Raw genomic sequence first — 27,554 nt, 5'->3', positions numbered from 1 at the left:
TTCGACTCATCGGGCTTTGACTGTAATATGCATTCAAAAGCAACAAATCATCCTAAATGTCATGAAAATTATTCATGTGTTCATACCAAATCATCACTATAAAGACAGACATTGGCATGGAGAAGAGGAAAAGTTGTTTAACAAACGATCATGTAAATGGTGGTGTTTTATTGACTGTTGTAACAAGGGGGTATGAGGTGTATGTAGGACAGCCCACCATTCACAGTATGACGATTTGCTATGGACAAATGATTAACTTTCTTGACATTAAGACGATTTGTTGCTTTTTAATGTATATTTATTTGCCATTTATTTTGCAGCAAATGCACTATACTACTAATTTCTAAACACACATATTCATTGTATGTACAGAATGACATATAAATGCATACAGAGATGTGGTTGACTAATCAGCCTTGTTTATGCTTCAAATATTGCTGGTAGTCATTTCAAATACCGGTACTTCTACATGTGATGGTTTAGGACAACCTCAGAAGTACCTTGCATTCAGTTGAGTTCAAAACTGCACCAGCTGCATCAAACAAATTATTTTTGCAAACACTGAACTGTCATCTGTGAATGCAACCAATAAATAACAATGTGGCACCAAACTCTATTATTATCACAGATGCAGATCAGGGTCGGAAATAACTTTAAAATTGCTAGTGTACTCCGGTACAGTGGCACATGTGAAATCACTTGCCCTGATAAGTTTTCCACTATACCGGCTGTTTTCTTGTTGAATTTTTTAAATAAACAACATAATTAACATTGGAAAGTCAAATGGACGCCGGTACAGTGTGATATACGAATTTGCTTGCACGACAGAAAACAAACACTGGACTCAGACGTCGGGCAATTGGTTATTTCCACCCCTGCAGATAATACTGGAACAGTAGATTCCAGTATGGTTAATTATTACAAGTATTCAACACTCCTTAAAGTGTACTGAAAGCTATCTGGGTCACTTCTTCATTAGACTAATGTAGGCACCAAAATAAATAACTCATTGACCAATTACTGATGAATACCAAAAATATCATATCCATTTCAGTCCTGGAAGAAAGGAGACCAACAGTTACTGATACCTTGCAGATAAAGCTTTAGAAATCATTCCTCTAAAGTCTGTGGACAAATATTGATTCTGTTCTCATTACACCAAACACATAAGGCTGAAGAAGGTGTTGTGAGATAATCTTGGGCTCACAATTTTGTTTACTGAGAAAATTTGGAATTGCTTCTCCTCAACTTCACTGGCACTTGTCTCATGGCTTCTACTGAGGTGTCATTGTAACTAGGTAAAGTATCAAAATGTACCATGGTTCAAACAAAATTGTAAAAAAAACCCAATATTTTTGTAAGATTAAGGTCTTTTGAAAGCACTTCTGACATGTTTATGGCTAATAATGGGACCTCTGTATGCTTAAACCACATATACATTCAATGTCTGTTCAAGGCCTTTTAACATTTTCAAGGTTACAGTAGGATTCCAGTATGGTACACATTTGATGTCTGTTCAAGGCCTTTTCACAGCAATTTTCACATTTTCAAGGTTAACAGAAGGATTTGGTATATCTTTTCCGTCTGTTTAAGGCCTTTTCACAGCAATTTTCACATTTTCAAGGTAAACATGTGGATAGTAGTACGGTATATTTTTTATGTCTGAGACATTTTCAAGGCAACTTTTATATTTTCAAAGATAAAAGTGGGACCCAAGGAACAACAAATATGTAGGAATAGTTTCCTTTTCCCTTCTAAATTAAATACACTATGAAAATAGTAAATCAAGATATCACTGTTTTCAAATGAACTATCAATCAGCTTACAGGCTAATGGTTTGCCAAATGATGTTTTGAAACATATAATATGTGATTGAGTCTGTATGGTTATAAGCTGCTTTTAACGATATTCCAGCAATATCACAGTAGGGGGTACGACACCAGAAACTGGCTTCACATATTGGACCAAAGTGGGGAATCAAACTCAGGTCTTCTGTGTGACAAGCGGACACTTTAAACATTGTGCTACCCAACCACCCCATTACTGATACATGATAAGAGAAGGGAAAATAGCAGTACATCTCTTAACAGCAAAGTTATCAACAGAAATTATTCTTTTTTCAAGGCATTTAATCAAACTAAATGCAGGCCTGAAAAATTCACAAAATTTTCAAGCATCACTCTCATTCAAGGGTAATTATGTAGCAATAAAAAGACATTGACAACCAAATCTATTTATTTCCAAACAGATGGTCCTGCACACACCTACACAGTAACAGAATAACACAATTGACTGAGACATCGTTGTCATGTTACAATCACGTATCAATTTTTAATGACCCTATTTCTGGGCTAATCCAAGTTAACTTTCACAGACCATGTAGATTTCTTTAGATATTGTATACTGAAAGAAATTGGTATAAATTTTTGAGGTTATTAAATTCTTTTGATCTTTCTGAAAGTGGGGTGAGTTTGGTTTTACGCCACTTTTAGCAATATTCCAGCAATATCATGGTTGGGGACACCAGAAATGGGCTTCACACATTGTACCCATGTGGGGAATCGAACCCTGGTCTTTGGTGTGACAAGCGAACGCTTTAAACACCAGGCTACCCCACCGCCCCCCTTGCTGAAAGCCCAAAGGAGTGGTACAGATGTCAGCATAGGATATAAAGAATAACTTAACCTTCCATCTGTACCTTTATCTGTATGGTAATGAGTGATTATTTTAGTATGTTTTTTTTCAGTACAAGTATCATCTGGCCAAATAAACCTGTATGAAAATAAACTTCTTTAAAACATTTTAAGGCCAGACAAATTTTATTTGTTGTTTTACGGGTCCGACGATCATATTTTTTAAAGAATAAGAAAAAAAAATTAAATTAATATTCCCTGCTCAAAAAATAAATCCTAATGTTAATGTGATATAAGTGAAATACTCTTGAAATAAGTGTGAAACTTAAACTCACTCAACTTATTTTTAGTTGACATAAACAAACCAAAACAGTTAACATGCAAACTCAATTGGGTTTTTGCTTTGACTTGTGATTTCCCACCCCCCTCCTGCCTTTAGGTTTTCTGAGGACAAAAATCAGTAAAACAAGAAATAAAATTGGTCTTGCCTAAATACACTGTAATGTCATCAAGAAGTAAAACATTGTTTGAAAAATATTTTTTTATAGATCTTCCTTGACATAGGGTAAACTCTTAGTTTCAGACAGAATTAAGTGTTGCCTTTGAAATTAGAGAACCTGTAAGAATAGAAGTGAGTTACAATTCAATGTAGCATCAGAGTTACTTCAATCGTTCACACATTGATAATCAGAATTTTCATCACTATGGTGAGTTATTAACACTTATCAATATGAAAATTATGACCCACAACATCTCACAAAATGTATTGTGATGAAATAAAAGACTTCTTGTTGTCAATTGCAGATGACAGAAAGCAATCTGCTGATTGTGTTGTTATACAGAAAATAGTATTCCTACTAATTTGTTAACATTCCATAATTGAAAGAAAGCAATTGAAACTGAAAAAGTATCACCATTGGCCTTAAGGACCATATGTGTCTGCACTCAACAACTGCAAAAACATTGCTCTAACATTTAAATCTTGAAAAGAAGATATAAAAATGAAATAAAAAAACCTTTACATGTTTGGTATATGTTTTATCAATGAAAAAAAAGACCTGAAAAATAAAACAATTAAACACACACAAAAATTAAGTTCTGTAAACTCTGATATTCAATATGGAACGGTTTCCTTTTGGAATATTTTATGAAATTTCTTCAGTTGCACATGAGTGCTGTCATTCAATTTGGTAATGTTGAGAAATTTATTTTAGTTTTACAACACAATCAACAGTTACAAGGACATTTTCAACCTTATTTTGGACGCAACAAAAATCTATCCCTTATTTCATAACTCTCAACTGTCAGCTGAAACCAGATTTGTGGCATTACATCAATTACATCATGGAATCATATTAGAAAATCCAAACAAGATATAAATTTGACTTATTTCATTCTTCCTCAACAATTCAACACACAAAATATAATCTTATACCACAGGTCATTACTAAATTCTATTCAAAATGATGTTTTGGTTAGATCTTACACAGTGTAATCCATGCAATTGTGTGTCAACACTCATCAGTGATGTTGAACATTTAGCTCCAACAATTACTGATAACTGATCTATACTTCGTTAACAATTATCATTTTCTATGATCTATATGAGTAGTCATTCCTCGCCAAATTTGTATTATTCTATGGTCACACAATGGGGAGACAAGTAATGTCACGCTCTCAAGGTAGAAAAATAATTTATGAGTGTGTTAGACGAGCAACTGACAAGTATAATGAAGAAATATAACACAAAAAATCCTTGGCAATCGATCAGACCAATGTTTAGTCATAAGGCATAAAAGCCAAAATCCAGAGAAGAGCAATCAGAAAAATACAAAGTTATGAGTATAAAGGTTTCTTTGATGTATGCGAATGACAAAATACATGAACCTACATAATAACTAAATAGAGTTATCTGCCCCTGGAGTTGGGGGTTTTCCATGGTAGTTCTGTTGAGGACTACACTTTGACAAAGCCATCATTCTGTCAATAAGACTCAAGAAAACAAGTAAAAATATTCCTCAAGCTTCTGATAATTTGTTTTTCATTTTGTTCAATTTATCCTTAATCAATTATCATACCTCAAATAGAGAAAATGCCTATTTTCCACAAAGAGAACAAAATAAAATGTCCAGCAAGGCTGGACTCAAGCCTTGTTCCTTCTGAAACTAATTCTTTAAAGAGAATCTGAAAGTGATGCATAGGTCATAGGGTTTTTTTGGTTTTTTTATTTATAGGTTGGGTCATAGGTTGTTCACTACTGTCTTCAACAAATATGTTCAGGTTACATTATATAATTCAGAATACACTTTTACAATAACAAGATAACAGTACATTAACATGTATTATAAAAAAATATACGATCTATGCAAATATGCAAGGTTTCATTATGATCTGGAAACAGAAAACATCTTGCTTTCATTAGGAGTAACTATTATTAACTATTAAAAACCCTAATTTAGTTTAAGGCTATAACTTGTAATTGAAGAACATCTTCCATATCCTAGTTTAATTTGAATGTTGGTACCTAACTGACAATCTGTGACAAGCAGGTAGTCAGAAAGTCATGCTTTGAAATACATGTATATTACAGTTCAAGGTAATTGTACAATTCATCTGTTAGTTTCACCTGTTTAACCATTCATTATACAGCTGTCAGAACCATGTAATCACCTCAAATGGTCTACAACGATTAGATCTGATAAGAAGATGGAAGGCAATCAAACTTGGCATGTATCTGTGGGTGTATCTGAATGTAACAGATTTTCTAACCCACATTTGAGATAGGACATGTTGTCGTCGGTGTTACCATGTAACCCTGAGAAGATCCAACTGAAAACAAATCGCCATTTCAGAACACCTAAATCAAAACTATGCTTGTAGAATGAATAAGTCATTTGTCACTTCACTTCTTGTGACAAAACGTATGGGGAATATGACAAGCATAACTGAACATTAATGTAAGGTAATGTCCAGGAAGCACAAAAAATCAAACCTTTGATGTTTTAGGGGTGCACAATGAAGAACACACAAGGGAATGCGATGGTAAATGGCACTTGACGTGCAATCTACATCATTACACGTGTGATTGTTGTGACAGGCTTCAAGAGACGCTGTCGGCGTATTGTGTATGTGTCTGCACTTACTCTGTTGGGCATGCTGGGTCGTAGAAATCCGCCATGTCGATCTGTTGGTCCCGGCTTTACTTGGTCAACGACTCGCTTGCTGACACATCCAGGCGGGCTTGAGGTGATTGCAGAACATGGGTCGACTCTTCACGCCGAGCGCTTGCTTGTCGGTGTCGATCGCTGGGTGCCTCCCTGCTCTCTACGATTTCCTCAGATGCCCTAGTTCTTCAAAGACAATAATGGTTAGCGCATTGACAATAGTTCATTGTAAATTGTATATATCTTACTTGACTGTTAAACGAAGCCAATATCTCGCACTCTTTGTTGTAAATATATTCGTTCTCGCTTTCCAAACACGATCGTCGGCCATAGGGGAAATCTCGCTAATCTCGTACCAAAGTGTTTCATAAATTAAAATAAAATTTCATAAAACCAGAATAATATGCTTTGATTTTACTTTTCTTGATATATTAGCATTTACAAACTACGATATCTTGAAATTAAAGGCTTGAATTGTTCAGAATACTAACAACTATTCAGTGTAACATTTCACACGGCCGCTAGATGGCGCCATAGTGAGCACGTGTTTGGACTGTTTCCTCGACGCAATTCTTGCGCAATAACTAGTGCTAACTTTGAAATGCGTGACCGCCCATTAACTGGTATGACTAGACGGAAACCCAGTGAACACTATGATTTTCGAGAAACAAAATATTTATCATCACTAAAAATATGTGTCTTTTGCATTAACAAACAACGAAACCATCAAATCTTTACGATCAGGTGACATGTTTTAGTACATATATTATAGACATATTGATTACATAATAAGTGTGATTGCACTCAAACAACCCAGAGACCATATAATAGGGGGCCTATTTTATGGTCTCTGGTCAATCACACAAAGGTTACTCCTAGATGTTATACTTCCACTGGCTCCTTTCAAATGGCCCAAGGTAATTCTTTTTTTCATATGAAAATGGCACTGGTAAAATGTTTGTGCTTATACTTTCTCAAAAGAGTTCTTTTTTTAAACTGAACATTATGTACATGATTACTATATGGTCTAGCTGAATATCCTCATTGTAACGAAAAGAAAACCAACAGGAACGCCGCTGGTACGTCACAAATGGGGACATAGACTAATGCTCAGTCTCTGACGATATATAATTTTGATAGTAACAAACAAACCCATTTAATTTGAAAAGGAGCCCCAGGGAGACCAGAGAACCTGGGGAAATCTAGACTTGCTTCATTTAGGGCTTAAGCATTCAGAGAGTCCAGGCATCAGGGACTGTGAGAAAGACAAATGGGGGACACACAAACAGCCACATCACTTTCCAGACATCTGATTGTCCCCGAAGTGGAAAGCCAATGTCATTCATTATCCATCAGGAAACCAGTACATCGGAAAACTACGCGTACAAAGTAGGCTTCTTTCTGTGACGTCATCATCATTTATGAGACGTATTCTAAGAGGTGAGACAATTACATTCCACAGGAATCAGCGCCCCCAGACCATTCCGTAGGATGACATCGACATGGAAGTGTCACATAATTGAATGTGCGTGAACTGTGTGACGTTGGCAATGACGTGAATGTGATTGATTATCTTGGCAAACGACTGAGACACCGACCACAACGGCCACAGAAAACACAACATCTTGAAGAGGCTCATCATGGAGAGTGGAGGCGATTCCTGGTAACGTCGTCCACCGGGTTACGCTGGCTGTGCCACAAAATGCACTGGCTTGCATGACTGAAAATGTCGGTCATACACGGTATTAACTGTATTACCAACGTTTCTAGCGACGAAAGCTCAATATCATAAGGACTGTCCTTGTGCAAAATCCATTCTATGGTGTTTGACTGCTGACAATTCTGTATCTCCTCAGCACAACAATGACATCCTGGTTTGAATGTGTCATAGACTAATGACTATTATCTTGTATGAATCAATCAAAATAACTTATTTGTTTTTGAAGAAAAGAAAACCGTGATCGAGTGTCAAGTTTCTTTTGTAATTCAGTTTATAGTCACAATTACATAAGTGAACGCACATATACCGCCATCTCAGATATGGGTACAGAAATTTCAGATGAAAAAAAATTGAACTTAGATAGTTTCATGAGAAACTGTTCAACAAATAACGAAGATGATGCCGCCACCGACTGCCAATACTCCAAAGAGAAAAAAAATTTGTAACAAAAAGGCACTAAAATGAAAAATACTAAAAGCATTTCGATTGATGGATTTCCTATTCAGTCTTTATAACTGTTTCGGAAAGACCTGGATCCTGGATATTGAGATTTTCTGCAATGTTTTTGATGGTACAGGCGTGGCAGGGTATCTGCACAGAGAATGCCTCAAGTTTCCCTATGACGGGCATATATATACTGAGATAAGGATACAGGCGGTTTCTAGTGATATTTGTAAGTCACCACTGTAAACCATCACAGACATGTAATGAATGTCTAACTCAGCACTGTGAACAAAAAATAAGTACATCTAACTCATCACTAAAACATATATATACGTGTATACCCAACTCTTTACTGAAAACATGGATGTGTAAGTATATCTAATCCATTACCGTAAGCTAACGCTTAGTCCCTGAATATATATATATATATATAGATATATATATATATATATATATATAATTGATATTGATTAGTAACAATTAAACCCATTTAATTGATAAGGAACACCAGTGAGATTCTGGGGAAATCTAGATTTGCTTCATCTAGGGCTTTAGCATTGCAGGGAGGGCAAGACAGCTGGGAGTATAATGTAGTTCTGGGTCTATGAGACAGACTACGTAAGCATTAGAACTATCGCATATCTAATTCATCTGTGAGTTTCATCGGTTTAGCTTTAACTATTGCCTTATCAGTCGTCAAAACAAATACAAGCACAAAGCGCACCCATCTGTCCAAGTATAAGTTACAAGATATCATCTTAAATACATCCTTTTCAAGATTGAAGAAAACTGATTGTATGCTGTGAACTTGCGGCATTAGGCGCGACTGATCATTTCTTCTGGTTAAATGTTTTTAATGTCGCCTTCGCCGTATTGCATTGTCGACAGACCTTGCGCGACTGTGTCAAGCGACCGGTTTTATAACGCCTTGACCGGCTTTAAGAACAGCTTGGAACCAGTCCAAAAATGTACTCTCTAACAACGTTATGGCGTACGATTCCATATTTAAGTACTTATTCCCATAAACAGTTGGAATAATATATACAATGTCCTAAAACATCATGGTCTTTCTCGGAAATATTTGGTTAATTCGTAATTAATATGAAATGAATAAAAGTTCTGGAAAGCAGTTTAGTGACGTCATAGCACATGCGCACTCCCTCAACTTCACACTTGAGGATTTGTAACAAACGTTTCGGCAGCGACCTTACACTCTCAGCAACTTTCAAGTTACCATTTTTTGTCGGGTGGAACACGTATATTAGCTTGAATGAGCGGTGAACTCTTGAACTTGAAGGAAGGATTCGGTAAGTTATACTGGAAAGAGAGGAGATAAACCGAAGTTGTTTTCGCAATTTTTGTGATTCAAAATGGCGTCGTGTTGTGTTGTGAAATGTCGCAAGTGAAGTTTGCTTTTTCTGAATTTCTTCACAGCAACACGTGTATTTACTCTTGGTAATCCAACTCAGTAATTATAAAGACTGATTTTCAGTCCTATAAACGGACCCTATAAACCTTATCTGTTTTTATCGGCATCTTTACTGTCTGATTTACGTCTATTGCGACGCTTGTAATGAGTGTTTATTAGGTCATACAGGTTTTTCGTTATTCACATGAGTAAAACTGGTATAGGTTCCGATATATATTTAGGTAAGACTCACGCCCGTATCCCCCCAAATTTTCACGATGATGAACAATTTCTTTGAGTGGTATTTTTAGAAGTTGGATATGTCTTTCAATATATTCAGATACAATTAAAGGAACATGCTAAAACTCATCCTTATCAGATGAGGAATATATATTCAGGTGGTATGATTTGACTAGAATGAAATTTCAGGGGGGATACAGGCGGAAGTCTATCCCCCTACTACCAACAACCAGCAATGACTGCCAGCCAATGAGGAATTATCGCACTATAGCGTCCACTGTCTAGCTGTATTGCTGCTGTGCTCTCCAGTGGCGCTTCTTCAGGGGCCCTGAACTCTCGTTTCAAGTTGAGGAGAAACTGGCTAAGTCAGATGTGAAGAAAGGTAACAACCAGGTGCTGGTGACTTGGTAAATTATCCCTGAATAGACCGCCTCTGTGGTGTAGTGGTTAGAGTGTCCGCCCGGAGAGTGGAAGGTCGCGGGTTCAATCCCCGACCGCGTCATACCAAAAGACGTTAAAATATGGTACTTGTTGGTCCCTGCCTGGCGCTCCGCATTAATGGGTACATCAAGGACTGGTCGGCTCGAGTCAGTATAATGTGTCTGAGTGGGGTATTCATGCTTCACTGTGGCATGGTATCTCGGTGGGCTAGCCCTATAAAACCAGCTTCGGTCTGGGCTAGTACAAGCAGCCGTAACCTACACATCATCACGCGATGCACGTCGTCATATGAGCGACATATTCTCAAGCACAACGTTAAACCCAATTTCACCCCACCTATCCCTGAATATCAGCGTGTTGGCTGATTGAGTCATTAACAAAGCCACGCTTGTTGGCAAAGTGGGTTCAAATCCCGCATCCACTATTTATTGGAATCCACAAAAGTGCCCCTGCTGCCAGCACCACAACCGTAATGTTTTCAAGAAGTGAGCACTGTTATGGATGTTAACATTCATTGCCAATTATTTAGTTTTTTTGAAAATATGCACAATCAGTGAAATGAAATATAGACACATATTGTAAGTTATGTGCTCAAGGACTTGGTTAAAGAAATGCCCAAGAATATTGTAAATTTTGTGCCAGATTTAAGATAAGACTGGGAATATACAATTTTGCATGCCATTGATTCAAAATAAGTAAAATTGGATCACAACATGTTTTGGATGTTAAATGAGGGGCTGGTGTAATACTGTTGTAAAGTATAGAATGTTTGGATACAGAATATTTTCCACAGTGATTCCTACATATCTTGCCTAGTCACTGTTGGAAAATGAGCCAGAATAGCATTGTTTTTCATTAATGAATGTCTAATTTTCAAAGTAAATTCCAAAGTTTAATGAGAATTAAGTACTTGGTATGAAACATTTGAAGTCACAAGCCCCAGAGTAATGTAACTAATCATGCTGATATTTACTTGCTTTTTCCACGATTTTCTAGTCTGAAACGTGTATTGTCATTGAATCCAGACATCCTGTTCTAAATTGCCCCTTTGCCTGCACTTCTAGTGGAATAGAATCCGCTACAAATGGATAATGCTAACATAAATGTAATTCAATTATGTGACACTGACAGTTGAGCTGTATGTAGTTTGTTTTTCTTCTAAATTAGAGCAGATCATTTGTTCAGCTTTGTAGTCTCAATGATATGAAGGAAGTGAAGAGTGCTTCCTTTTGTTTGTCAAGCATGCTAAGGAAATGGATTTAAGGAACTGTTTTCAGATTCAGATGCTTACGTTAAGATTAAGAAGATTGTACAGGATTAATAAAAGCCAAAGTCTTATGTTTAATATTACTGCCCTTCAAATCTGTTACGGCATATTCTGGATTTGTTGTGCAATACTCAAATCATATCCTTTATGTTTTTGTTAAATCAAAGCCAATCAAAATCTTATTTTTACTGCTGCTGGATTCAGTTGATTTGACAGTCTGAACACAATAATAAACAAGGAGCCACAGTGAGATGAAATTTGTATACTAACTTGCCATCATAAAAGTTATGCGGCATAGGCGACCGTTTTGGTTGCTAATAAGAGGGTTGAAAAATGCATGTTTATTAGTTTTTGTTAGGCATCTCAGTTTTAGCTTGGGCCCCTGAGGGGTAGTCTTGTGGTTAAGGCTGTTTGTTATGCCGAAAGACCTGGGTTTGATTCCCTACGTGGGCACAATGTGTGAAGCCCTTTTCTGCTGTTCCCCGTTGTGATATTGCTAAAAGCAGCAAAAAAATATAATTCATCACTTGGGCTCCTGAAAGAATTGGGTGACATAGGATGTCATAGCTGCAAGTACCAATTTTGTGAAGTGCCCAAAAGTGATTTGTGGAGCGTGCTATACCCTACACCCCTCCAGGGAAATTTAGGCCATTCTGAGCTCAAATAGATTGTCCGGGTGGAATCGTCTATTTTACATAAGTAGTGGCCTTCTTTTCCTCTTGGTCTCCCCTTTCCTTATCCCACAGAAAATTAACATTTTGCTTTCAGGAAATCAAGCTCCACCTAATTTTCAGCCAGAACAATGCTATTATATGAATTGGAAATGCCATATGGAAAGTGGTCAAATGTAACATGTATATTACATCTTCTCATTATAGTACCGATTCTAGTACTTTTGTTAGGTTGAGTCCCATCCGGGATTAGAACCCTCACTCTCGGTGTCAGGCACTATTTCATCAGCACAATGTCGGCCATCTTACCCCAAAATCTGAAGCCAGGCAACTGGTAGTCCAGATCACATACTTTGTGTATCCCTCTTAAAAAAAACTCCCTCGACAAAAAGCTATGAATACACAATGCCATTTTGAAAGTGGTCAAATGTAAGTTATTATATTTGGGAATACACTTTCTCACTGAATTGACGATTCTTGTGTGCTGTAATTGTCAGAAAGTTTCATTGATTCTGAAATAAGTAACTGCTGAAGGTATACCTTAGGCCTAAAAAAAAGTTGTGGTTCCAATTACCCGACCGACCCTTGAATTCAGGTGCCGACCCTAGTTCTTTTAAAAGGTATGAATAAAAAAATTTCAGATACCATTGTCTTTGCTTGGCACCAATGGACATCGGTCATTCTGATAGAGAAAGTCGACATATGGCCGCAAGCTTGGTTGAATAAACAATTATACATTGATAAATGTGTTAATTCATACTTTTCTTCTAAAAAATAATTCCTACCTACCTAACCTAAATATTAAAGAGATGTAATCGGAAACCACAACATTTTTTTTTATTTGGCCTAGTTGCAAACATCACTTTTGTGTCAATATCTTAAAATGTATTTACCAGTGTCCTTGACGTCAACTAATTGTTTCATAAACAGTTCAAGACATCGCCTGAAATTGTTTGCTGATTAACTTGGGTGTGTTTTTTTTTATCATAAAAATTGTTTCGAAGTTAATAACTTTATAAGATTTTTCCAAAATACATATATAGCTTATATCTACTGTCCTGAATTTGTCGATTGGTAAATTAAATCCTCCTACATTTAGTGTCTAATGTTATTTTTCTCCGGTACTTTGACATTTTCTGCTAAAGTTCCTGGAAGTTGAATTGTGAGATTGTTAGGTCTGCAATTGGCTTACAAACCTGTTTCCTTTTTTTAAACCAATCAGAGATCCTGTTACAAACAAGACATGGAAGAAATGTGATCAGATATGTGTTTATCTCGTCAGTTTGGGTGTGGTATAAACATGAAACAAGTGAACATTTAGACTGCCACAGAATTTAACACATCTTGGACAGATATAGGTAGACCTTGTTGTGACCAAGTATTTTTCATTTGCATGTTTGTGTTTGTTTAAGAAACGACATATATGAATAAAACTGCAACTGTTATTTGAGCATATGTTTGACTGGACTATATAACTTGACTATATATTACTATCTGTATGCAGGGCATATTTTCTTTTGTCATTGATTGTAACCGGTTTTAATTTAACTTTCAGCTCCTTTAGCTTCTGAATTCGATGATGCTAAATTTGGTAACCAGGCCAAAGATGCCCTGATCCACATCCGAATACAGCAACGTAACGGACGGAAGACCTTAACAACTGTCCAGGGCATCAATCCTCAATACGACTTCAAGAAAATTGTCAAAGCCTGTAAAAAGGTGTGAAAATCAGCACAAATATGTGTGCATGTGATTGAATGTTGGAAGTGATATTTTTCTCTTGGGGAATTTATCACATTTTAAGAAAACCAAAGTAATGGTGTGTAACAGAATTGACTACTCAAAGTCAATGAAGATTAATATTTTGTAATATGTTAAATACCATGTTATTGTATTAGTAAGGTACAAATTCTAGTACTTTGGTGGGGGGAGACAAGACCATCCTGGACTTGAACACTCTCAAAGTGACACATAATCAATGACAGTAAGCCACAATGACAACTGGTAGTCTTGATTACGAACTTTGTATTTCCTCATTTCTTATGGAAGCTGAGTAGGGTCACATGGCTTATTTTTCTGAGCAGGTGATTATGTGACACATTCTGCAAGTGAGTGGTTTACCATCTAAAATTTGTACTTACCTATATATCTAATGTTATCCAAAATATGTTATAGAAGTTAAAACTTTCCTGAATATGAAAGGAAGTGGAGTGGATGCGTGTGGATGTTGTTCTCTTGGAACATAGTGAGATGTTGATCTTGAAATATTTTTATTACAAGCCTGCATGTCAAATATGACCATAGTAAAGGTTGAGTTCCCAACTGGATGACAATAATTGCTTTTTGACTAGAAGTAACATTTTTACATAAACATGAATCTAGTAAATAGTGATCCTTTATTAATTCCATGGTTTTATGTGTAGGAATTTGCCTGCAACGGCACTGTTGTGGAGCACCCTGAGTACGGTGAGGTTGTGCAGCTGCAAGGTGACCAAAGAGATAACATCAAGACTCTGCTGTGCAAGTGCGGCCTTGCCTCTCAAGACCAGGTCAAGGTATGTAACATACTGACATCATAAAGTTAGTATCATGATTTCAGTTTGGCAGTTTAATCATTCTGTTGGAACAGCTTTTGACTGGAACTTTTGATCATCTGTTAATTTAGTAATACAAATTTGGGCACTCTGAAAGTGAAAGTAAGACTGATGTTTTTGTCTTGTATATCTACTTGCAAGGGTCTAAAGTGTATCACATGTAATGCTCAAGGTATACATGTTAATTATATTGGGCTCTTGCATTTGAAGTGTGAAATGAAGTTATGCATTTGAATAATGTATATGTCAGGGTAGAGACTAACATATCTGGGTAGAGAGAGTCTGTAGAGATCGGAGTCTCATTTGAATAATGTATATGTCAGGGTAGAGATTGCATCTGGTAGAATCGTAGTCTACCAGTAGAAATTATAGCATAGATCGAGTTCTACTGGTAGAATCTCGATCCTACTAGTAGAGATTGCAAGTCTCTACTGGTAGAATGCATTATATGGAATAACGCATGCAAGCAAGTGCAAGCTTATGCAAGCAAGTATAATAAGTGGGGATAATGTTTTCCTATTATTTGCCAGTTATAATTGAACTTATTTATTGTTATCTTGTTAACTTTATTTGTTAAGTCTGTTTTGGAGTAAGGTATTTTGTTTTGGTTTTTTGAGTGGAGTCCAAATTTGGCAGCTTGGCCTCATGATGTAAATACAGTGTTACAAACCATTTTTAGGTGGGGAAATGACCAGGTGGGGATATGGCAGATGGGATAATGACCTGGTGGGGAATTGCCCTACACCTATCCTCCCAAAATGCCGACATGCCAAGACACCTAAAACTACTAAGTTTAATGTTTGCCAGTTAACTGCTCAGTGCTGATTAAATACCTGACCTGCCTTACTTGGACCTGTTGTTATTAAACAATTGATCTTGCTTGTAATCAGTTTTGTAATATATGTGTATATTGTAATATGATCTCTCAAGTCACATTTGTATTTTTAGTCCTTAATATATCTGTAGAAGTGGAAACAGTCTAGTGTTATATCTGAATAAAATGCATAGTACTGTTCAGAAAAAGTGTCTGTTGTTTACCCACAGATCACTCAGAGTTTCTACCAGTTGAAGACGATTGCAGCCTCTAGTAGTAGGATCGGAGTTTCTACCAGTTGAATTGGAAAATGTACTGGTAGAATCTCCGATTCAACTCAATAGAGACTACTGATTACAATCTCTACTAGTAGGATCGGAGATTCTACCAGTAGAGACTCCGATCGCAGTCTCTACTGGTAGAGACTCCGATCGCAGTCTCTACTGGTAGAGACTCCGATCGCAATCTCTACTGGTAGAATCTCCGATTCTACCAGATCGCAGTCTCTACCCTGACATATATTTTGAAGTTCAGATGTTATGTATTTTGCAAGTCTTGAAATATTATGTTTACCGTGTCCTTGTTTATTTTCAGGTGCACGGTTTCTAGGCCTTCATCTCACCAGACCAATGTTGCCATTGTGAACACTCATTTGTTTTTAACTCAACTTGTGATGCTAGTGTTAACCCTGTGTTTTAGGTAACCATGTATTTACTTCTAGTCGACAACTTCCTTTCTGTAACCTACCCTGTCTGCTGGTATGGCTAACCTTGGGCAGCCAACATGAAGCCAGGATAAGTGACATTTTCTCAAGCACGAACTGTTTGTGGCAAACTGACTTGAAGCTTGTGTATATCATAAGCATGGAGAGCTCAGCCATTGTCAGACTTTTTCCTGTTGTGACATGGTCATTCATGTTTGAACATCAAAAGCCCTATGCCAGTTAACAATTGTATGCCTTTTTAATAGATCACACAATTGTATTACTTTGTCATCAATAATAAACATTTTTATAAAGACTTTAATCTTTTGTTCGTCACTTTTTATGCTACATGTAGTTTGCATGTCTCTAATGTTTACACCAGTATCAAGTCCTTTCATTCTGAATCTGTTTTATTCAGGTGTATGAACATTTGCATTGGTTCCTGGATTGTTATTTATAACATGAGGACAGTTCTGCGAAGAAAGTAACAATAGACACACCAATTCCATGATTTGTTCAGTGGTCACAAAATCTACCTTGAAATCACACAATCATACCTTCAGTAGTATTCCAGCTGAATGATGACCTGTAAGTAATAGACCAGGCATTCATCTTATGAACAGTCTCATGTCTTGCATCAGCGAAGGGTGATAAATCAAGATAACTTGTGCATCCAGCAAAGGTTTGCTAACTTCCAGGTGAACTGGCATTCGGTGGAGGTAGCCTTGTGGTTAAAGCATTTGCTTGTTCGATTCCCCACATGGGTACAATGTGAGGCCCATTTCTGGTGTCTCTCCTTCTCTCTTCTGTAACACACACACACACACACACACACACACACACACACACACACCACCCGTGATATTGCTGGAATATTTCTAAAAACCCAACTCTCCAGGTGAACTTGTGAGGCACATTCTTTCTATTTTTTAAAAGTACTTTCAAATGCAGGTAACTCAAAGTCCAGAACCTCAAAGTTTCCATTCTGTTTCCTGGACCCATGTTTTCATCCCCATTACTTCTCTGCAATTAAATATTAAAATTCTTTTCATGAAATAGTTTAATGTTTACCTCGGTGATTGTATGGTGTCTGTCGCAGACAAGGCGCAGTTCAAGGGACGTAACTCTGAAGAGACTAAGTGTTTTGATCTGGAAATCCGTTTCTTCTCGGTGCATGAGACATATTCTGACGGATATCAATACCACAATGGGTCTGGTATGAATTTATTATGTTGAATTAATTACCTTACTTGCATTCTTTTTGATCATGTTTCCATTGGCAACAGTGAACCTAAGCAAACATATTTTAACAGTTTCTGTGAAGAACACAAAAGTTACTTGACAGAACTTACTTTGAACTTTTAGAAAATTTTACTTTCTTTTGTCAGTTCCCATCCTCGATAATCTCCAGGGTATACGTTACGATCACTCTCCGCTATAGTGGAGTATGATCGTACCCTGTAGATTATCGAGGATGGTCAGTTCCCTGCACATAGCAGAATTATGAAGTTTGAATGAGTGCTCCAGCAAATATTCCAAATGGATCGAATCAAACAACGAAAGGGCCATGTCCATGCTCATCTCCATTTGTTACTTGACTGATTCATCGATGAAATATTTAGATTAAGCCTCAATTAAGAAATGTATTTTCGCTCTACCACCATTTATCGTGTATGATAAAGCAGTTAAGCCCTGAAGTATTATAACGTTAAAACACGCACGCGCACACACGCCAGTTCAAAATTGATATTGAGGTGTTCGGTAAGATAAATACGTTGTTCACTGGTCACGAGGGGGACACGGGTTGATGTACTCTGTTCCCCTCGCCCTCGATGTTAATTTTGAACTGTTTGAAGCACATTTATTGGGTCATGAGGAGTACCGGAGTTAGGCAACAGGTCAAAACACTACTAACACGAAGTACCAAACGAATTTCCAGCGGGTAACCTAGAAACTATTTCTCGCTTGTAAGCGGGGTACATTGATTGGCTCAGCCAAACAGAAAACGACACGCGTGAGGTTAGATAAATTGTGATGAATGAAGTATCATGGGTGTCGGATATGAACATAAGTCTTTGTAGTTACGCTCAAATGTTTAAAACTAAAATAACTATTAGAAACAGGTAGTTTTTCACTGGAATACTAGTATTGGTTTTACCGCAGTCTAAAACAAGGGTTTTAGAGGTGTAAAACAGATACAAAGCTCCACAGGCATAATCTACATACCCAGAAACGGTTATATATTTATTTTTCAAACGACGTGTAGCCTATTTCTTGTGCCCCATTTCTTTATTATACATGTATCATTAAAATATAAACCAGAACATATCACAAAAAGCTGGCTTAAATGACACTCTTTCACCTTCGATATGGTCACTTGGCCATGTTTCAATACACAAAATGGCTGGCTGAAAAGATCAATAATCGGAAATGTCGTCGAAGGGAACAATTGTTAATGACTGTCGATATGAAAATGTGTCTTCCATGATCTATGTTAATAGTTATGTTTTGATTTACTCAGACATTAAACAGAGCTATGTGTTTATTCATTGGCTGCTTCTAGAATACATTCAGTGCGGTGCGAGTTAGTAATACATGTCCAAATATGTCACCTTTCACCAGTGATATGAAATATCTTCATTTCTTACAGAGTTTTCTGGATCCCTTTTGCTCAAACGTACTTCTCCGATATATACTAATTTTCAAAGGTTTAGACTCGCTAGTGTAAATATAGCCACTTACTTCAGGCAACTGTTCTGAACAAAATTTTGCAAAATATCCCATACTGTTTAAAGGTACTGTTTAAACACGAACTGATGTATTGTAAAACAAATTCGTAACCTTGAAAAGATCATTGTCATGAGTTCAATAAATGATAAAAATCAGTGAAAATTGGTGAATTCGTAACAAGACTTTACACCAAAACACAGCTGTTCCCATGCACGATATTGCACATGCTTTTCAGCAATTTGATGCATAAGGTTTGCAGTTGGTTCCCCCAAGCTAGTGTAACCATACATATATATACATAACATATAGTGAGTGTTTTAAGTGAAAGGAAGCATATACATGTATATCGATAATCGATCGATGTTCCAATTAACGATTATCGAACTCTAGCAGGCTGGGGACTAGCATTCAAGATTGCACCGTCTTACAATACCTATCCAACATGGAGGTTGTACTGGGCTTCAGTTGTAACAAGTTTATCTGTGGCAGGATAATTCTGTGTAAAAATTAATTGGTTCAATAGAGACTGGCGTAAGAAATGAATGGGCACATAGCCCCTACCTTGTTTCAAATGCAAGTTTATGCCGAAAAATGCCAATTTAATGAAATTCATATACGAGATGAAATCATAAATTATATATAGTTTTAAAATCAAATTATATATATTTTAAAAATAAAACCACAAAGAAGTGTTCTTTGAGGGCCGACAAAGCGCTAGTAAAGTTCCCTTTTCATATCTCTTCCGTAAGATGCTCAAATGAAAATCAGTATGTTAAGATCATGAAAAGCATAACTACTGTACCACCTGAAACAAAGACTCGTCAACATATTCTAGAGGGATAATGAAATCGGGGTAAAAGAATAAGCCCGAAGCTTCAATGCCAGTGATGTGTTTGATGCCTAAAATATTGCCTTGGGTAGGATATTTGTGTTAGCTAAAGTTTTTAGCAAAATCGCCAACTGCTGAAGGGATGGTGTAAATCCAGAGTACTGTAAGTCTCCATGGTCCCTAGTATGATGCTCTAACTTCAGCTGCTGTCCCAGTTGTAGATCGATGTTCATGCTGTTCATCACTGGGTTGTCTGGTCCAGACTCGATTATTTACAGACCGCCGCCAAATGGCTGGAATATTGCTAAGTGCGGCGTAAAACTAAACTCACACTCACTCAGTACGTTTTTATATTGTATTGCCCTAAATAGTATTCTTATTTTAAAGTTAACGGTAGCTAGTTTTAATTGTTAATCTGTGATATTTTAGTTGATTTTACTGTCTTTCGTTGACAGGTTTGTATAATGCAAGTTTATAAATCTTGAACATATAGCTCTTTTAGTCACGATATGGCTGAAATATTGCCGATGTGAATAAACTCATTCCTGCCGATAACGCTGTTCCCTGGTATTTGGGTTGGTCAAACTAAGTCTGAGTTACTAACACTGCTAAGGTCGATGTCTCCCAAACAAACCCTTTGTTCACGGGCGTGTCTTCTGTTCGCAGCATAAGACGATGTTTACGTCGCTTGGCAATAATCGTCAACAACGTATACAAAAAACTTGATATCGACAAGTTAAAGGGAAAGAACTCCGCTCGCTTCCCTTACAGACACCAGCGCGGAAGATTGGCTGACCCGTCAATTTCACGCGCTCGTAGGTCCCTCGAGTGTTTTTGTATTGTAGGTATGTTATCTTGGTCACGTCATAAATATTATTGACATTGAAACAGTAAGCGGTCACTCACCAATCGTTCGATCAAATCTTCAGAAGAGCTTGTGCGCATTTAGAAATAGAGCACTAACACATTAACCCAAACATAAAGAGAGTGAGTGAGTGAGTTGAGTTTTACGCCGCTTTTAGCAATATTCCAGCAATATCAGGAACACCGGAAATGGGCTTCACACATTGGGGAATCAAACCCGGGTCTTCGGCGTGACGAGCGAACACTAGGCTACCCCACCGCCTACTTAAACAGAAAATAAAACAAGCTGTTACAGTACAGAACGGTAGACTGTCCTTGTATCATGGCGGGTATACCGGTAGACTGTCATTGTATCATGGCGGGTATACCGGTAGACTGTCCTTGTATCATGGCGGGTATACCGTTTTGAAATACTTTCAGCTCTGTTAACTGACTTTAAAAAAACAAATATTAATCGTACATATTATAGCTATGGGTCCTTGAATATTTATTCCGTCAGAAAATATTTGGTTTGTTAATATCACACCCATTAACATTGTCTATTTTACAAGAAGCACACCGAGAGTTGCATGTTTGTGGAATTGTCCAGTAGTTGAATCAGGGTATAAGAAAGGGTACATCAGCAAGAGTGCTGTCGTACGGAACGGGCATGCCTTGGTTGGCTTGGTCACTTGGTCGACAGCACCTGTCATCGTGCAGCTGGGGCGGTGGGGTAGCCTAGTGGGTAAAGCGTTCGCTAGTCACGCCGAAGACCCGGGTTCGATTCACCACACTGGTACAACGTGTGAAGCTCATTTCTGGTGTCCCCCGCCGTGATATTGCTGGTATATTGCTAAAAGCGGCTTAAAACTAAACTCACTCATCATGCACCTATGGGATGGGCCTTTGCTCACAGTATCAATCATTTGCTTGTCTGGATCAGACTAGATCATTTCTAATATACTATTATAGTAGATTACATCCCTATAAAGACTCTTCGATCTCAAAATCTGAATCTTCTGAACACACCAAAGAATAATCTTACCAGCAATGGACAGAAGTCTTTTAGCCACGCAGCTCCTCGACTATGGAACAAACTTCCTCTGGACATCAAACTTTCATCTTCATTAATTGTATTCAAATCAAAACTCAAGACGCAACTATTTTCAGGCTATTATTCATAGACTTTATTTCACCCTATCATTCATGAATATCATTCATAAGTTTTATTTCATACTATTATTTCACCACGTGTGTCTTTTCTCTCATTTTATGCGCTTTGAGCATGCACCTTGTGGATGGATACAGCGCTTTATAAATACTCATTATTATTATTATTAACGTCCAAAAGAGGGGCGCTAATCAATGACCTGTCACCAATATCCTCTGTCAACCATTACGATGTATCGTGTCAAATGTGAAAGCCGTATCTGTACCATTCCCGGATATTGTTGTTAGTGATATAATCATATCTATACCATAGCATTCAGATTACAAGTACTCAACTTGGTACGTTTCAATGGATCGTGTCAGTTGAAATATCCTCACATTATACGAAGCCGAGTTGTGCATACACAGTTTAGTTCAAAAGTAACAACTTAGATACGGATGTGAACGTATGACGTTGCTTGAAATGATGATCTCTCCCCTGCCGCCCCTCACGTTGTCCGTCAGTCTTAAATGTAACCACACTGGTCTTTTTAAAACATTCTTATCCACAGTTTTAAAAAAAGTGTTTTTACCCGAGGGATATAAATGCAAACATCAGCAGCGCGGAACGAAAGACACATTGTATCTGCATTATATATATGGTTTGACAAGTGAATATCGTGATTTGAATTGTCCTCCGCAAAGTTTACATTTCAAAATCATACTCACGGAAAGTAACAGAATAAAGATTAAGTATTCTGAATTGTAATGAACATTATTAATAACTGACGTGTCAAGGGAACACACATACCTCGCGCATTTATAACGCATGTCACGCTCTCACGACACAATTGATAAATCTCACGCCAAACTGGGTCCATGTGAAAAATGAAAATAGAAATCCGTTGAAGATCACACAAATAGGTCTGAATACATCATTGTCAGTGACTTTTCTGAGAAGGGAAGTTGCAGTTATGGCCGTGTTGTGGGCCCCGGCATCTCAAGCTATTTTCTCTCTTGGGGTTGGAAGCTCTGCACCCACCGATTCCAGACATCTATATGGAGGACTAGCTGGGTCTTCTGACGCACAAGTCACTGTGACGGGGTCTTAGCTCAATATAAAAGGTCCTTGTGTTACAAGCCCCTGTGTGATGATGATGATGATGATGATGATGATGATGATGATAGTGGTGGTAGTGGTCGTGATGATGATGATGACGAGGAGGAGGAGAAGGAGATTCCGACACACAGGCCTGCCAGGCCATTTAGTGTTTGATCGAAAGAGGGTGATTTGACCGAAAGATATGAAGGGGGCGACCGGGGTTGCATAATTAAATTTCTATGACTTTGAAATTTGCCAGAAGTGGTAGGGGGAGTTGAACTACGGGGTGGTTTGATTGGTGTTTGTTTTTAGTTGTGTTTTTTTCAGGTTATGTGGTTAGTTTTTTTGTGTTGATTCATTTATATTTGTACTAGTTGGTTAAACGGATTATATGCGACCTAGAAGGCCAGTTTTGATTAGGAATGTACCTAAGGCTTTGAAGGGTCGGGTGTTGTTTAGTGGGCTAAGGAGTGTGTGTAGTGAAGAGGATGACGTGAATGAGGAAGACCTACATTCCCCCGCCACACAAATTCTCGTAAAATGTGCTGAGTAATTATTGTTTGCAGACGACACGTGAGTCGTTCACCTGACATGTACTTCGAGAGTAGTCTGTTGACACGTGTACGAGGCGGCGATTGTGAAATCAAATCTTCAGTCCATCAATCTGACTGACAGCTGCTGCATGTGTCACGTGATGAAATATGCCACCATGGATTCAATCGCCGGCCGACGCGATCGGTACATATAGTCTTAAATATACATTTAATGTAAATACGTCCCAGTGTATGCTCGTTTTCATTCATTGTTATTTAGTTATGAACATTTCTCAACACATCGAAGCAGTTTTTGCACATGAACTGTCAATGCAAATGTAATTTTCTCAACTCGTGAAGTTCCGGGTTAGAATTGATCTTCAGTAACCCATGCTTGTCGTAAGAGGCGCCTGTTGTGACCTTGGCGCCTAACGGAATCGGGTGGTCAGGCTCGCGGACTTGGTTGACACATGTCATCGTATCCCAACTGCGTAGATCGATGCTCATGCTGTTGATCACTGGATTGTCTGATCCAGATTCGATTATTTACAGACGCCACCATATAGCTGGAATATTGTTGAGTGCGGCGTAAAACTAAACTCACTCACCCACTCACTCCACTCAAATCAAATACAAATTACCAGAATAAGAAAGTATGCCTATGTTTGATCGTGGCTGAAGAAATTGTGATAAATCATTGCCATGAGTGTCACACAACACATGGCGTACACATGAAATCACCGGGAACATGGTTGTCGCAAATTCAAATCCAATTTTCAAGTGTATACATGTATAGAACGTCCTACTAGTGCATTTGGATGTTTTGTATTGAACGAGAAGATGTCATGGGTGCAGAGAAACAAAGAGTTCTTCTCGTTCAATACAAAACATCCAAATGCACTAGTATGAGGTTCTATATTTATTATATACACTCTTATCTTGAAATAATCTGTTACTAATATAACAAATCAGTAGAACCGATAGGGGTTCAATACGGAATCTGGGGTGCAATACGGAATTTGACGACGTCATCCGTATTGCACCCCTGTATCACTGTCCTAAGTGTGCATGGGTATATAGTAAACTGTTTTGCCCGCCAGCTTACAGGTATAGCTTTATTTTTGTTTCATTTGAACTTGGAAATACACCTGTTATTTCTCACTCAAATATATACATGACATACTTGACTTCATCTTAAATTGCTCATATATCCTGAGTCGATGGTGTACGGGATAGCATGAAATTGCATCGTGATGCATAGTGATAAAGAAGGTAATTAATGGCAGATTTAACTAATTCATAAAACATGTTAACATTCTGTGAAGCATGTAGGGACATGACGGTACATCAAACTGTGACTTCATGACGTAATTTTACATAGGTCGACAAAGAAAAACAACAGTATCATTTATAAGGGTAAGTAAAGGCCACTATCCACCTCGTGTGCCATCCTCGATAATCTTCAGGTTATACGTTCCGATAAATCTCCACTGTACCCTGGATGCATCTACGGCTCGAGCCGATTGTTTTATTACCTCCCTTTGCTGGCTCCGCATTCTCACAGTGGCCAATCAGATAAGTCGCCGTTACAACCGAGCTTGCCAGTGTCAACAAAGATAGCGGTCGCAGTTTATACAGACAAATTGACAGGTCTGAAATCTTAAAAAAATATATGCAACACCTTCTACCTCTTTCAGAGTACCTCTGAAACAGTATATTATTGTGTTGCCAAGTTTAGTCGGTTAGATAATTTAAAAAGCGAAAGTGAGTTGTGATTGGTACGCTCAACTTCCCAGCGTAGACACCTGATTGGATAAAAAGACAACCAAGGGAGGTAATAAAATCATCGGCTCGAGCCGTAGATGCATCCAGGGTTTAGTGGAGATTTATCGGAACGTATACCCTGGAGATTATCGAGGATGCCTCGTGTGCATAAAGTAACAAACATTTTTAGAAAATGCTTTGCTTTCATTTTCTTGTGATAGTGTTTGGGCGCCTTGACCTGAAGGATTCCCGGTCTTACGTTTACAAAAACACGATCGTTTGTTTTTATTTATTCAAGATTTTACAGCAATAACAGTGAACTGAATTGTTCAGCAGATGTTCTTATTTAGATGGCATGAGCCCGCTTACCTGTGTCGCACGAATGGAAGGATCGTGTCTTTAAACCAATGTGTAGTTTATTATCCCACCTCCTACACCATGACACATGTAATTCCAGATGTCAATATGCTATTAGTTTCCGCTGAATCCTATATTATAGTTAATCTGAATATCTCTGCGGTATGCAACTTTTCATTAAAGACGCATCCTTCAGTTAGTATCCAAAGCCCAGTTGAGATACTTCCCATAACCAGACGTAATGTTTGTTTTACTTCATTATTTATCATATTTATCGCATGGGAGATACCGGGACATTTTAAGGAACACATTCATATCATTCACAAAGGATGACGACTTGATAAAACGCATCGCATTGTCAAAGTTAATTGGCAACCCTACATACTGAGTCAAGTCAAAATCCTCGTGTTAGTTTTCTCAACTCAAATATTGTTACAGAAGCTACCAGCTACCAGGTAAATTACACAGAGACAATAATTCTCTTTCACATGACACTAATTGCAGCGTCTAGACCACGACAAGAAACTGGTGCCCGGCATTGCAGCGTATCCCACGGTTAAAATATTTGCCTGAATAAATGTTCTGTTCTTATTCAAATGTTAACTTTCAGTTTTTAGTTCTGTCAATCCCAGCAGAGTCGTCCCGTGATTACTCAGTGAAGGGATATACCGATGTTAATGCAACCACAAAACACAATAAAATATGTTTGAAATAATCTACAGCTGAAAGATGCGACCAGTCTTTTGGTTTTGTTACAAATCGCCATTTTGATAAACATCATGATGACAGACGGACGAAATGTGTGGAGTTGTGATGACGTAACGCAATGGACACAGACGGTGATAGTCGTCAAATGATCGTTCCCATCCTAACAGCAGTGAGTGAGTGAGTTGGGTTTTACACCGCTTTTAGCAATATACCAGCAATATCATGGTTGGGGACACCCCGAATTGGGCATCACACATTGTACCTATATGGGGAATCGAACCCGGTTTTTTGGCGTGATGAGCGAACGCTTTAACTACCAGGACACACACACACACACACACACACACACACACACACACACACACACACACACACACACAGAGCAGTGAGAAGCGTATGTAATTGGCATTTACCTTTGCCAGAAACAATGAACAAAACTATATATTTTCTTCTTTGGCTACGTACATACCTCTGGGCCTAGATTTTCGAAGCTCTCTTAGCGCTAAGATAGTCGTAAGTTAATGTTAATGTATGGCACTTACGACTATCTTAGCGCTAAGAGAGCTTCGGAAATCTAGGCCCTGGAATTTATACGCCAATGGATGAAATGATTACAGAATTTTATCATTTTGGCTTCATTATGATTGGTAGTTCATGTTTTACATTATTTGCATTGCTTGCAAAGCGGCCCGTGTCGTCAGATCAACACACTGTCGCCTAATGGTGACGTCTTCTGTTGTTTATGACGTCACAGGCGGTTTCATTTGATGCCCTTCCCACGAAAAAACAAATGACTGAAGAGCCCGCACCTGCTCGAAGCGTTCTTAAACCTGTGACGGTCCGGCTTAGAATATTGATCTTTAGTAACCCATGCTTGTCATAAGAGGCGACTAACGGGATCGGGTGGTCAGGCTCGCTGACTTGGTTGACACATGTCATCGGTTCCCAATTGCGCAGATCGATGCTCATGCTGTTGATCACTGGATTGTCTGGTCCAGACTCGATTATTTACAGATCGCCGCCATTTAGCTGGAATATTGCTGAGTGCGGCGTAAAACTAAACTCATTCACTCGAAGCGTTCTTAGGTCGCAGTTTTCCAACTATATGAAGACGATCTGTAAATAGTCGAGTCTGGGTCATAAATCTTGAGCAGCGATTTACACAATGGGGATACAGTGACATACATCAACCCGGATCTAGTTACGTCTTTTAGAATTACGATTATGGTGTAGTAGATTGTTATAGCGCTGATGTTGGTAAGGTAAGGTAGGTGAGGGCGACCTTGGTCCTGCATGAAAAGGCATATACATGTATATAATATATGCGCCCAACAATTAACAAACTCAGTTATGTTCAGTTAAATTATGTCAAACTGAGGAAGTCTAACACAGCTCTTTGTATGCAACCATACATTAAATTATCCCCGAGTATTGTGTTCA

The 27,554-nt window shown here is 38.0% G+C and overlaps 2 protein-coding genes across 4 annotated transcripts in view; one reads left to right on the top strand and one right to left on the bottom strand.

Moving 5' to 3' along the window:
- LOC124264750 (titin homolog) overlaps window positions 1-6,135 on the bottom strand; it is a 66,617-nt gene extending 60,482 nt beyond the window's left edge. For all 3 annotated transcript variants that reach the window (XM_046699522.1, XM_046699523.1, XM_046699524.1), the window contains exon 1: window positions 5,777-6,135. In XM_046699522.1, coding sequence (XP_046555478.1) covers window positions 5,777-5,811 — 35 coding nt within the window. In that variant the 5' untranslated portion in view covers window positions 5,812-6,135. The remainder of the gene's footprint in view (window positions 1-5,776) is intronic.
- A 2,968-nt stretch (window positions 6,136-9,103) lies between these two features.
- LOC124264731 (eukaryotic translation initiation factor 1-like) lies at window positions 9,104-16,415 on the top strand. Its single transcript, XM_046699501.1, has 4 exons — window positions 9,104-9,268; window positions 13,544-13,707; window positions 14,412-14,543; window positions 15,991-16,415. Exons 1-4 carry the CDS (start codon window positions 9,232-9,234, stop codon window positions 16,003-16,005), a joined length of 348 nt encoding a protein of 115 aa, XP_046555457.1. The 5' UTR covers window positions 9,104-9,231; the 3' UTR covers window positions 16,006-16,415.
- The last annotated feature ends 11,139 nt before the right edge of the window (window positions 16,416-27,554 follow it).

The sequence above is a fragment of the Haliotis rubra genome, unplaced genomic scaffold (assembly GCF_003918875.1).
Source record: "Haliotis rubra isolate DU_JTF1 unplaced genomic scaffold, ASM391887v1 Scf94, whole genome shotgun sequence".
NCBI classification, from domain to species: domain Eukaryota; kingdom Metazoa; phylum Mollusca; class Gastropoda; order Lepetellida; family Haliotidae; genus Haliotis; species Haliotis rubra.
Note: the sequence above shows the minus strand (reverse complement) of the source record. Positions and strands in the feature narration are given on the sequence as shown.

Coding starts and splice junctions, on each gene's coding strand:
- LOC124264731 (XM_046699501.1), top strand. CDS start 9,232: ATGAGCGGTGAACTCTTGAACTTGAAGGAAGGATTCG. Junction 9,269..13,543: donor GAACTTGAAGGAAGGATTCG/GTAAGTTATACT, acceptor TTTAACTTTCAG/CTCCTTTAGCTTCTGAATTC. Junction 13,708..14,411: donor TTGTCAAAGCCTGTAAAAAG/GTGTGAAAATCA, acceptor TTTTATGTGTAG/GAATTTGCCTGCAACGGCAC.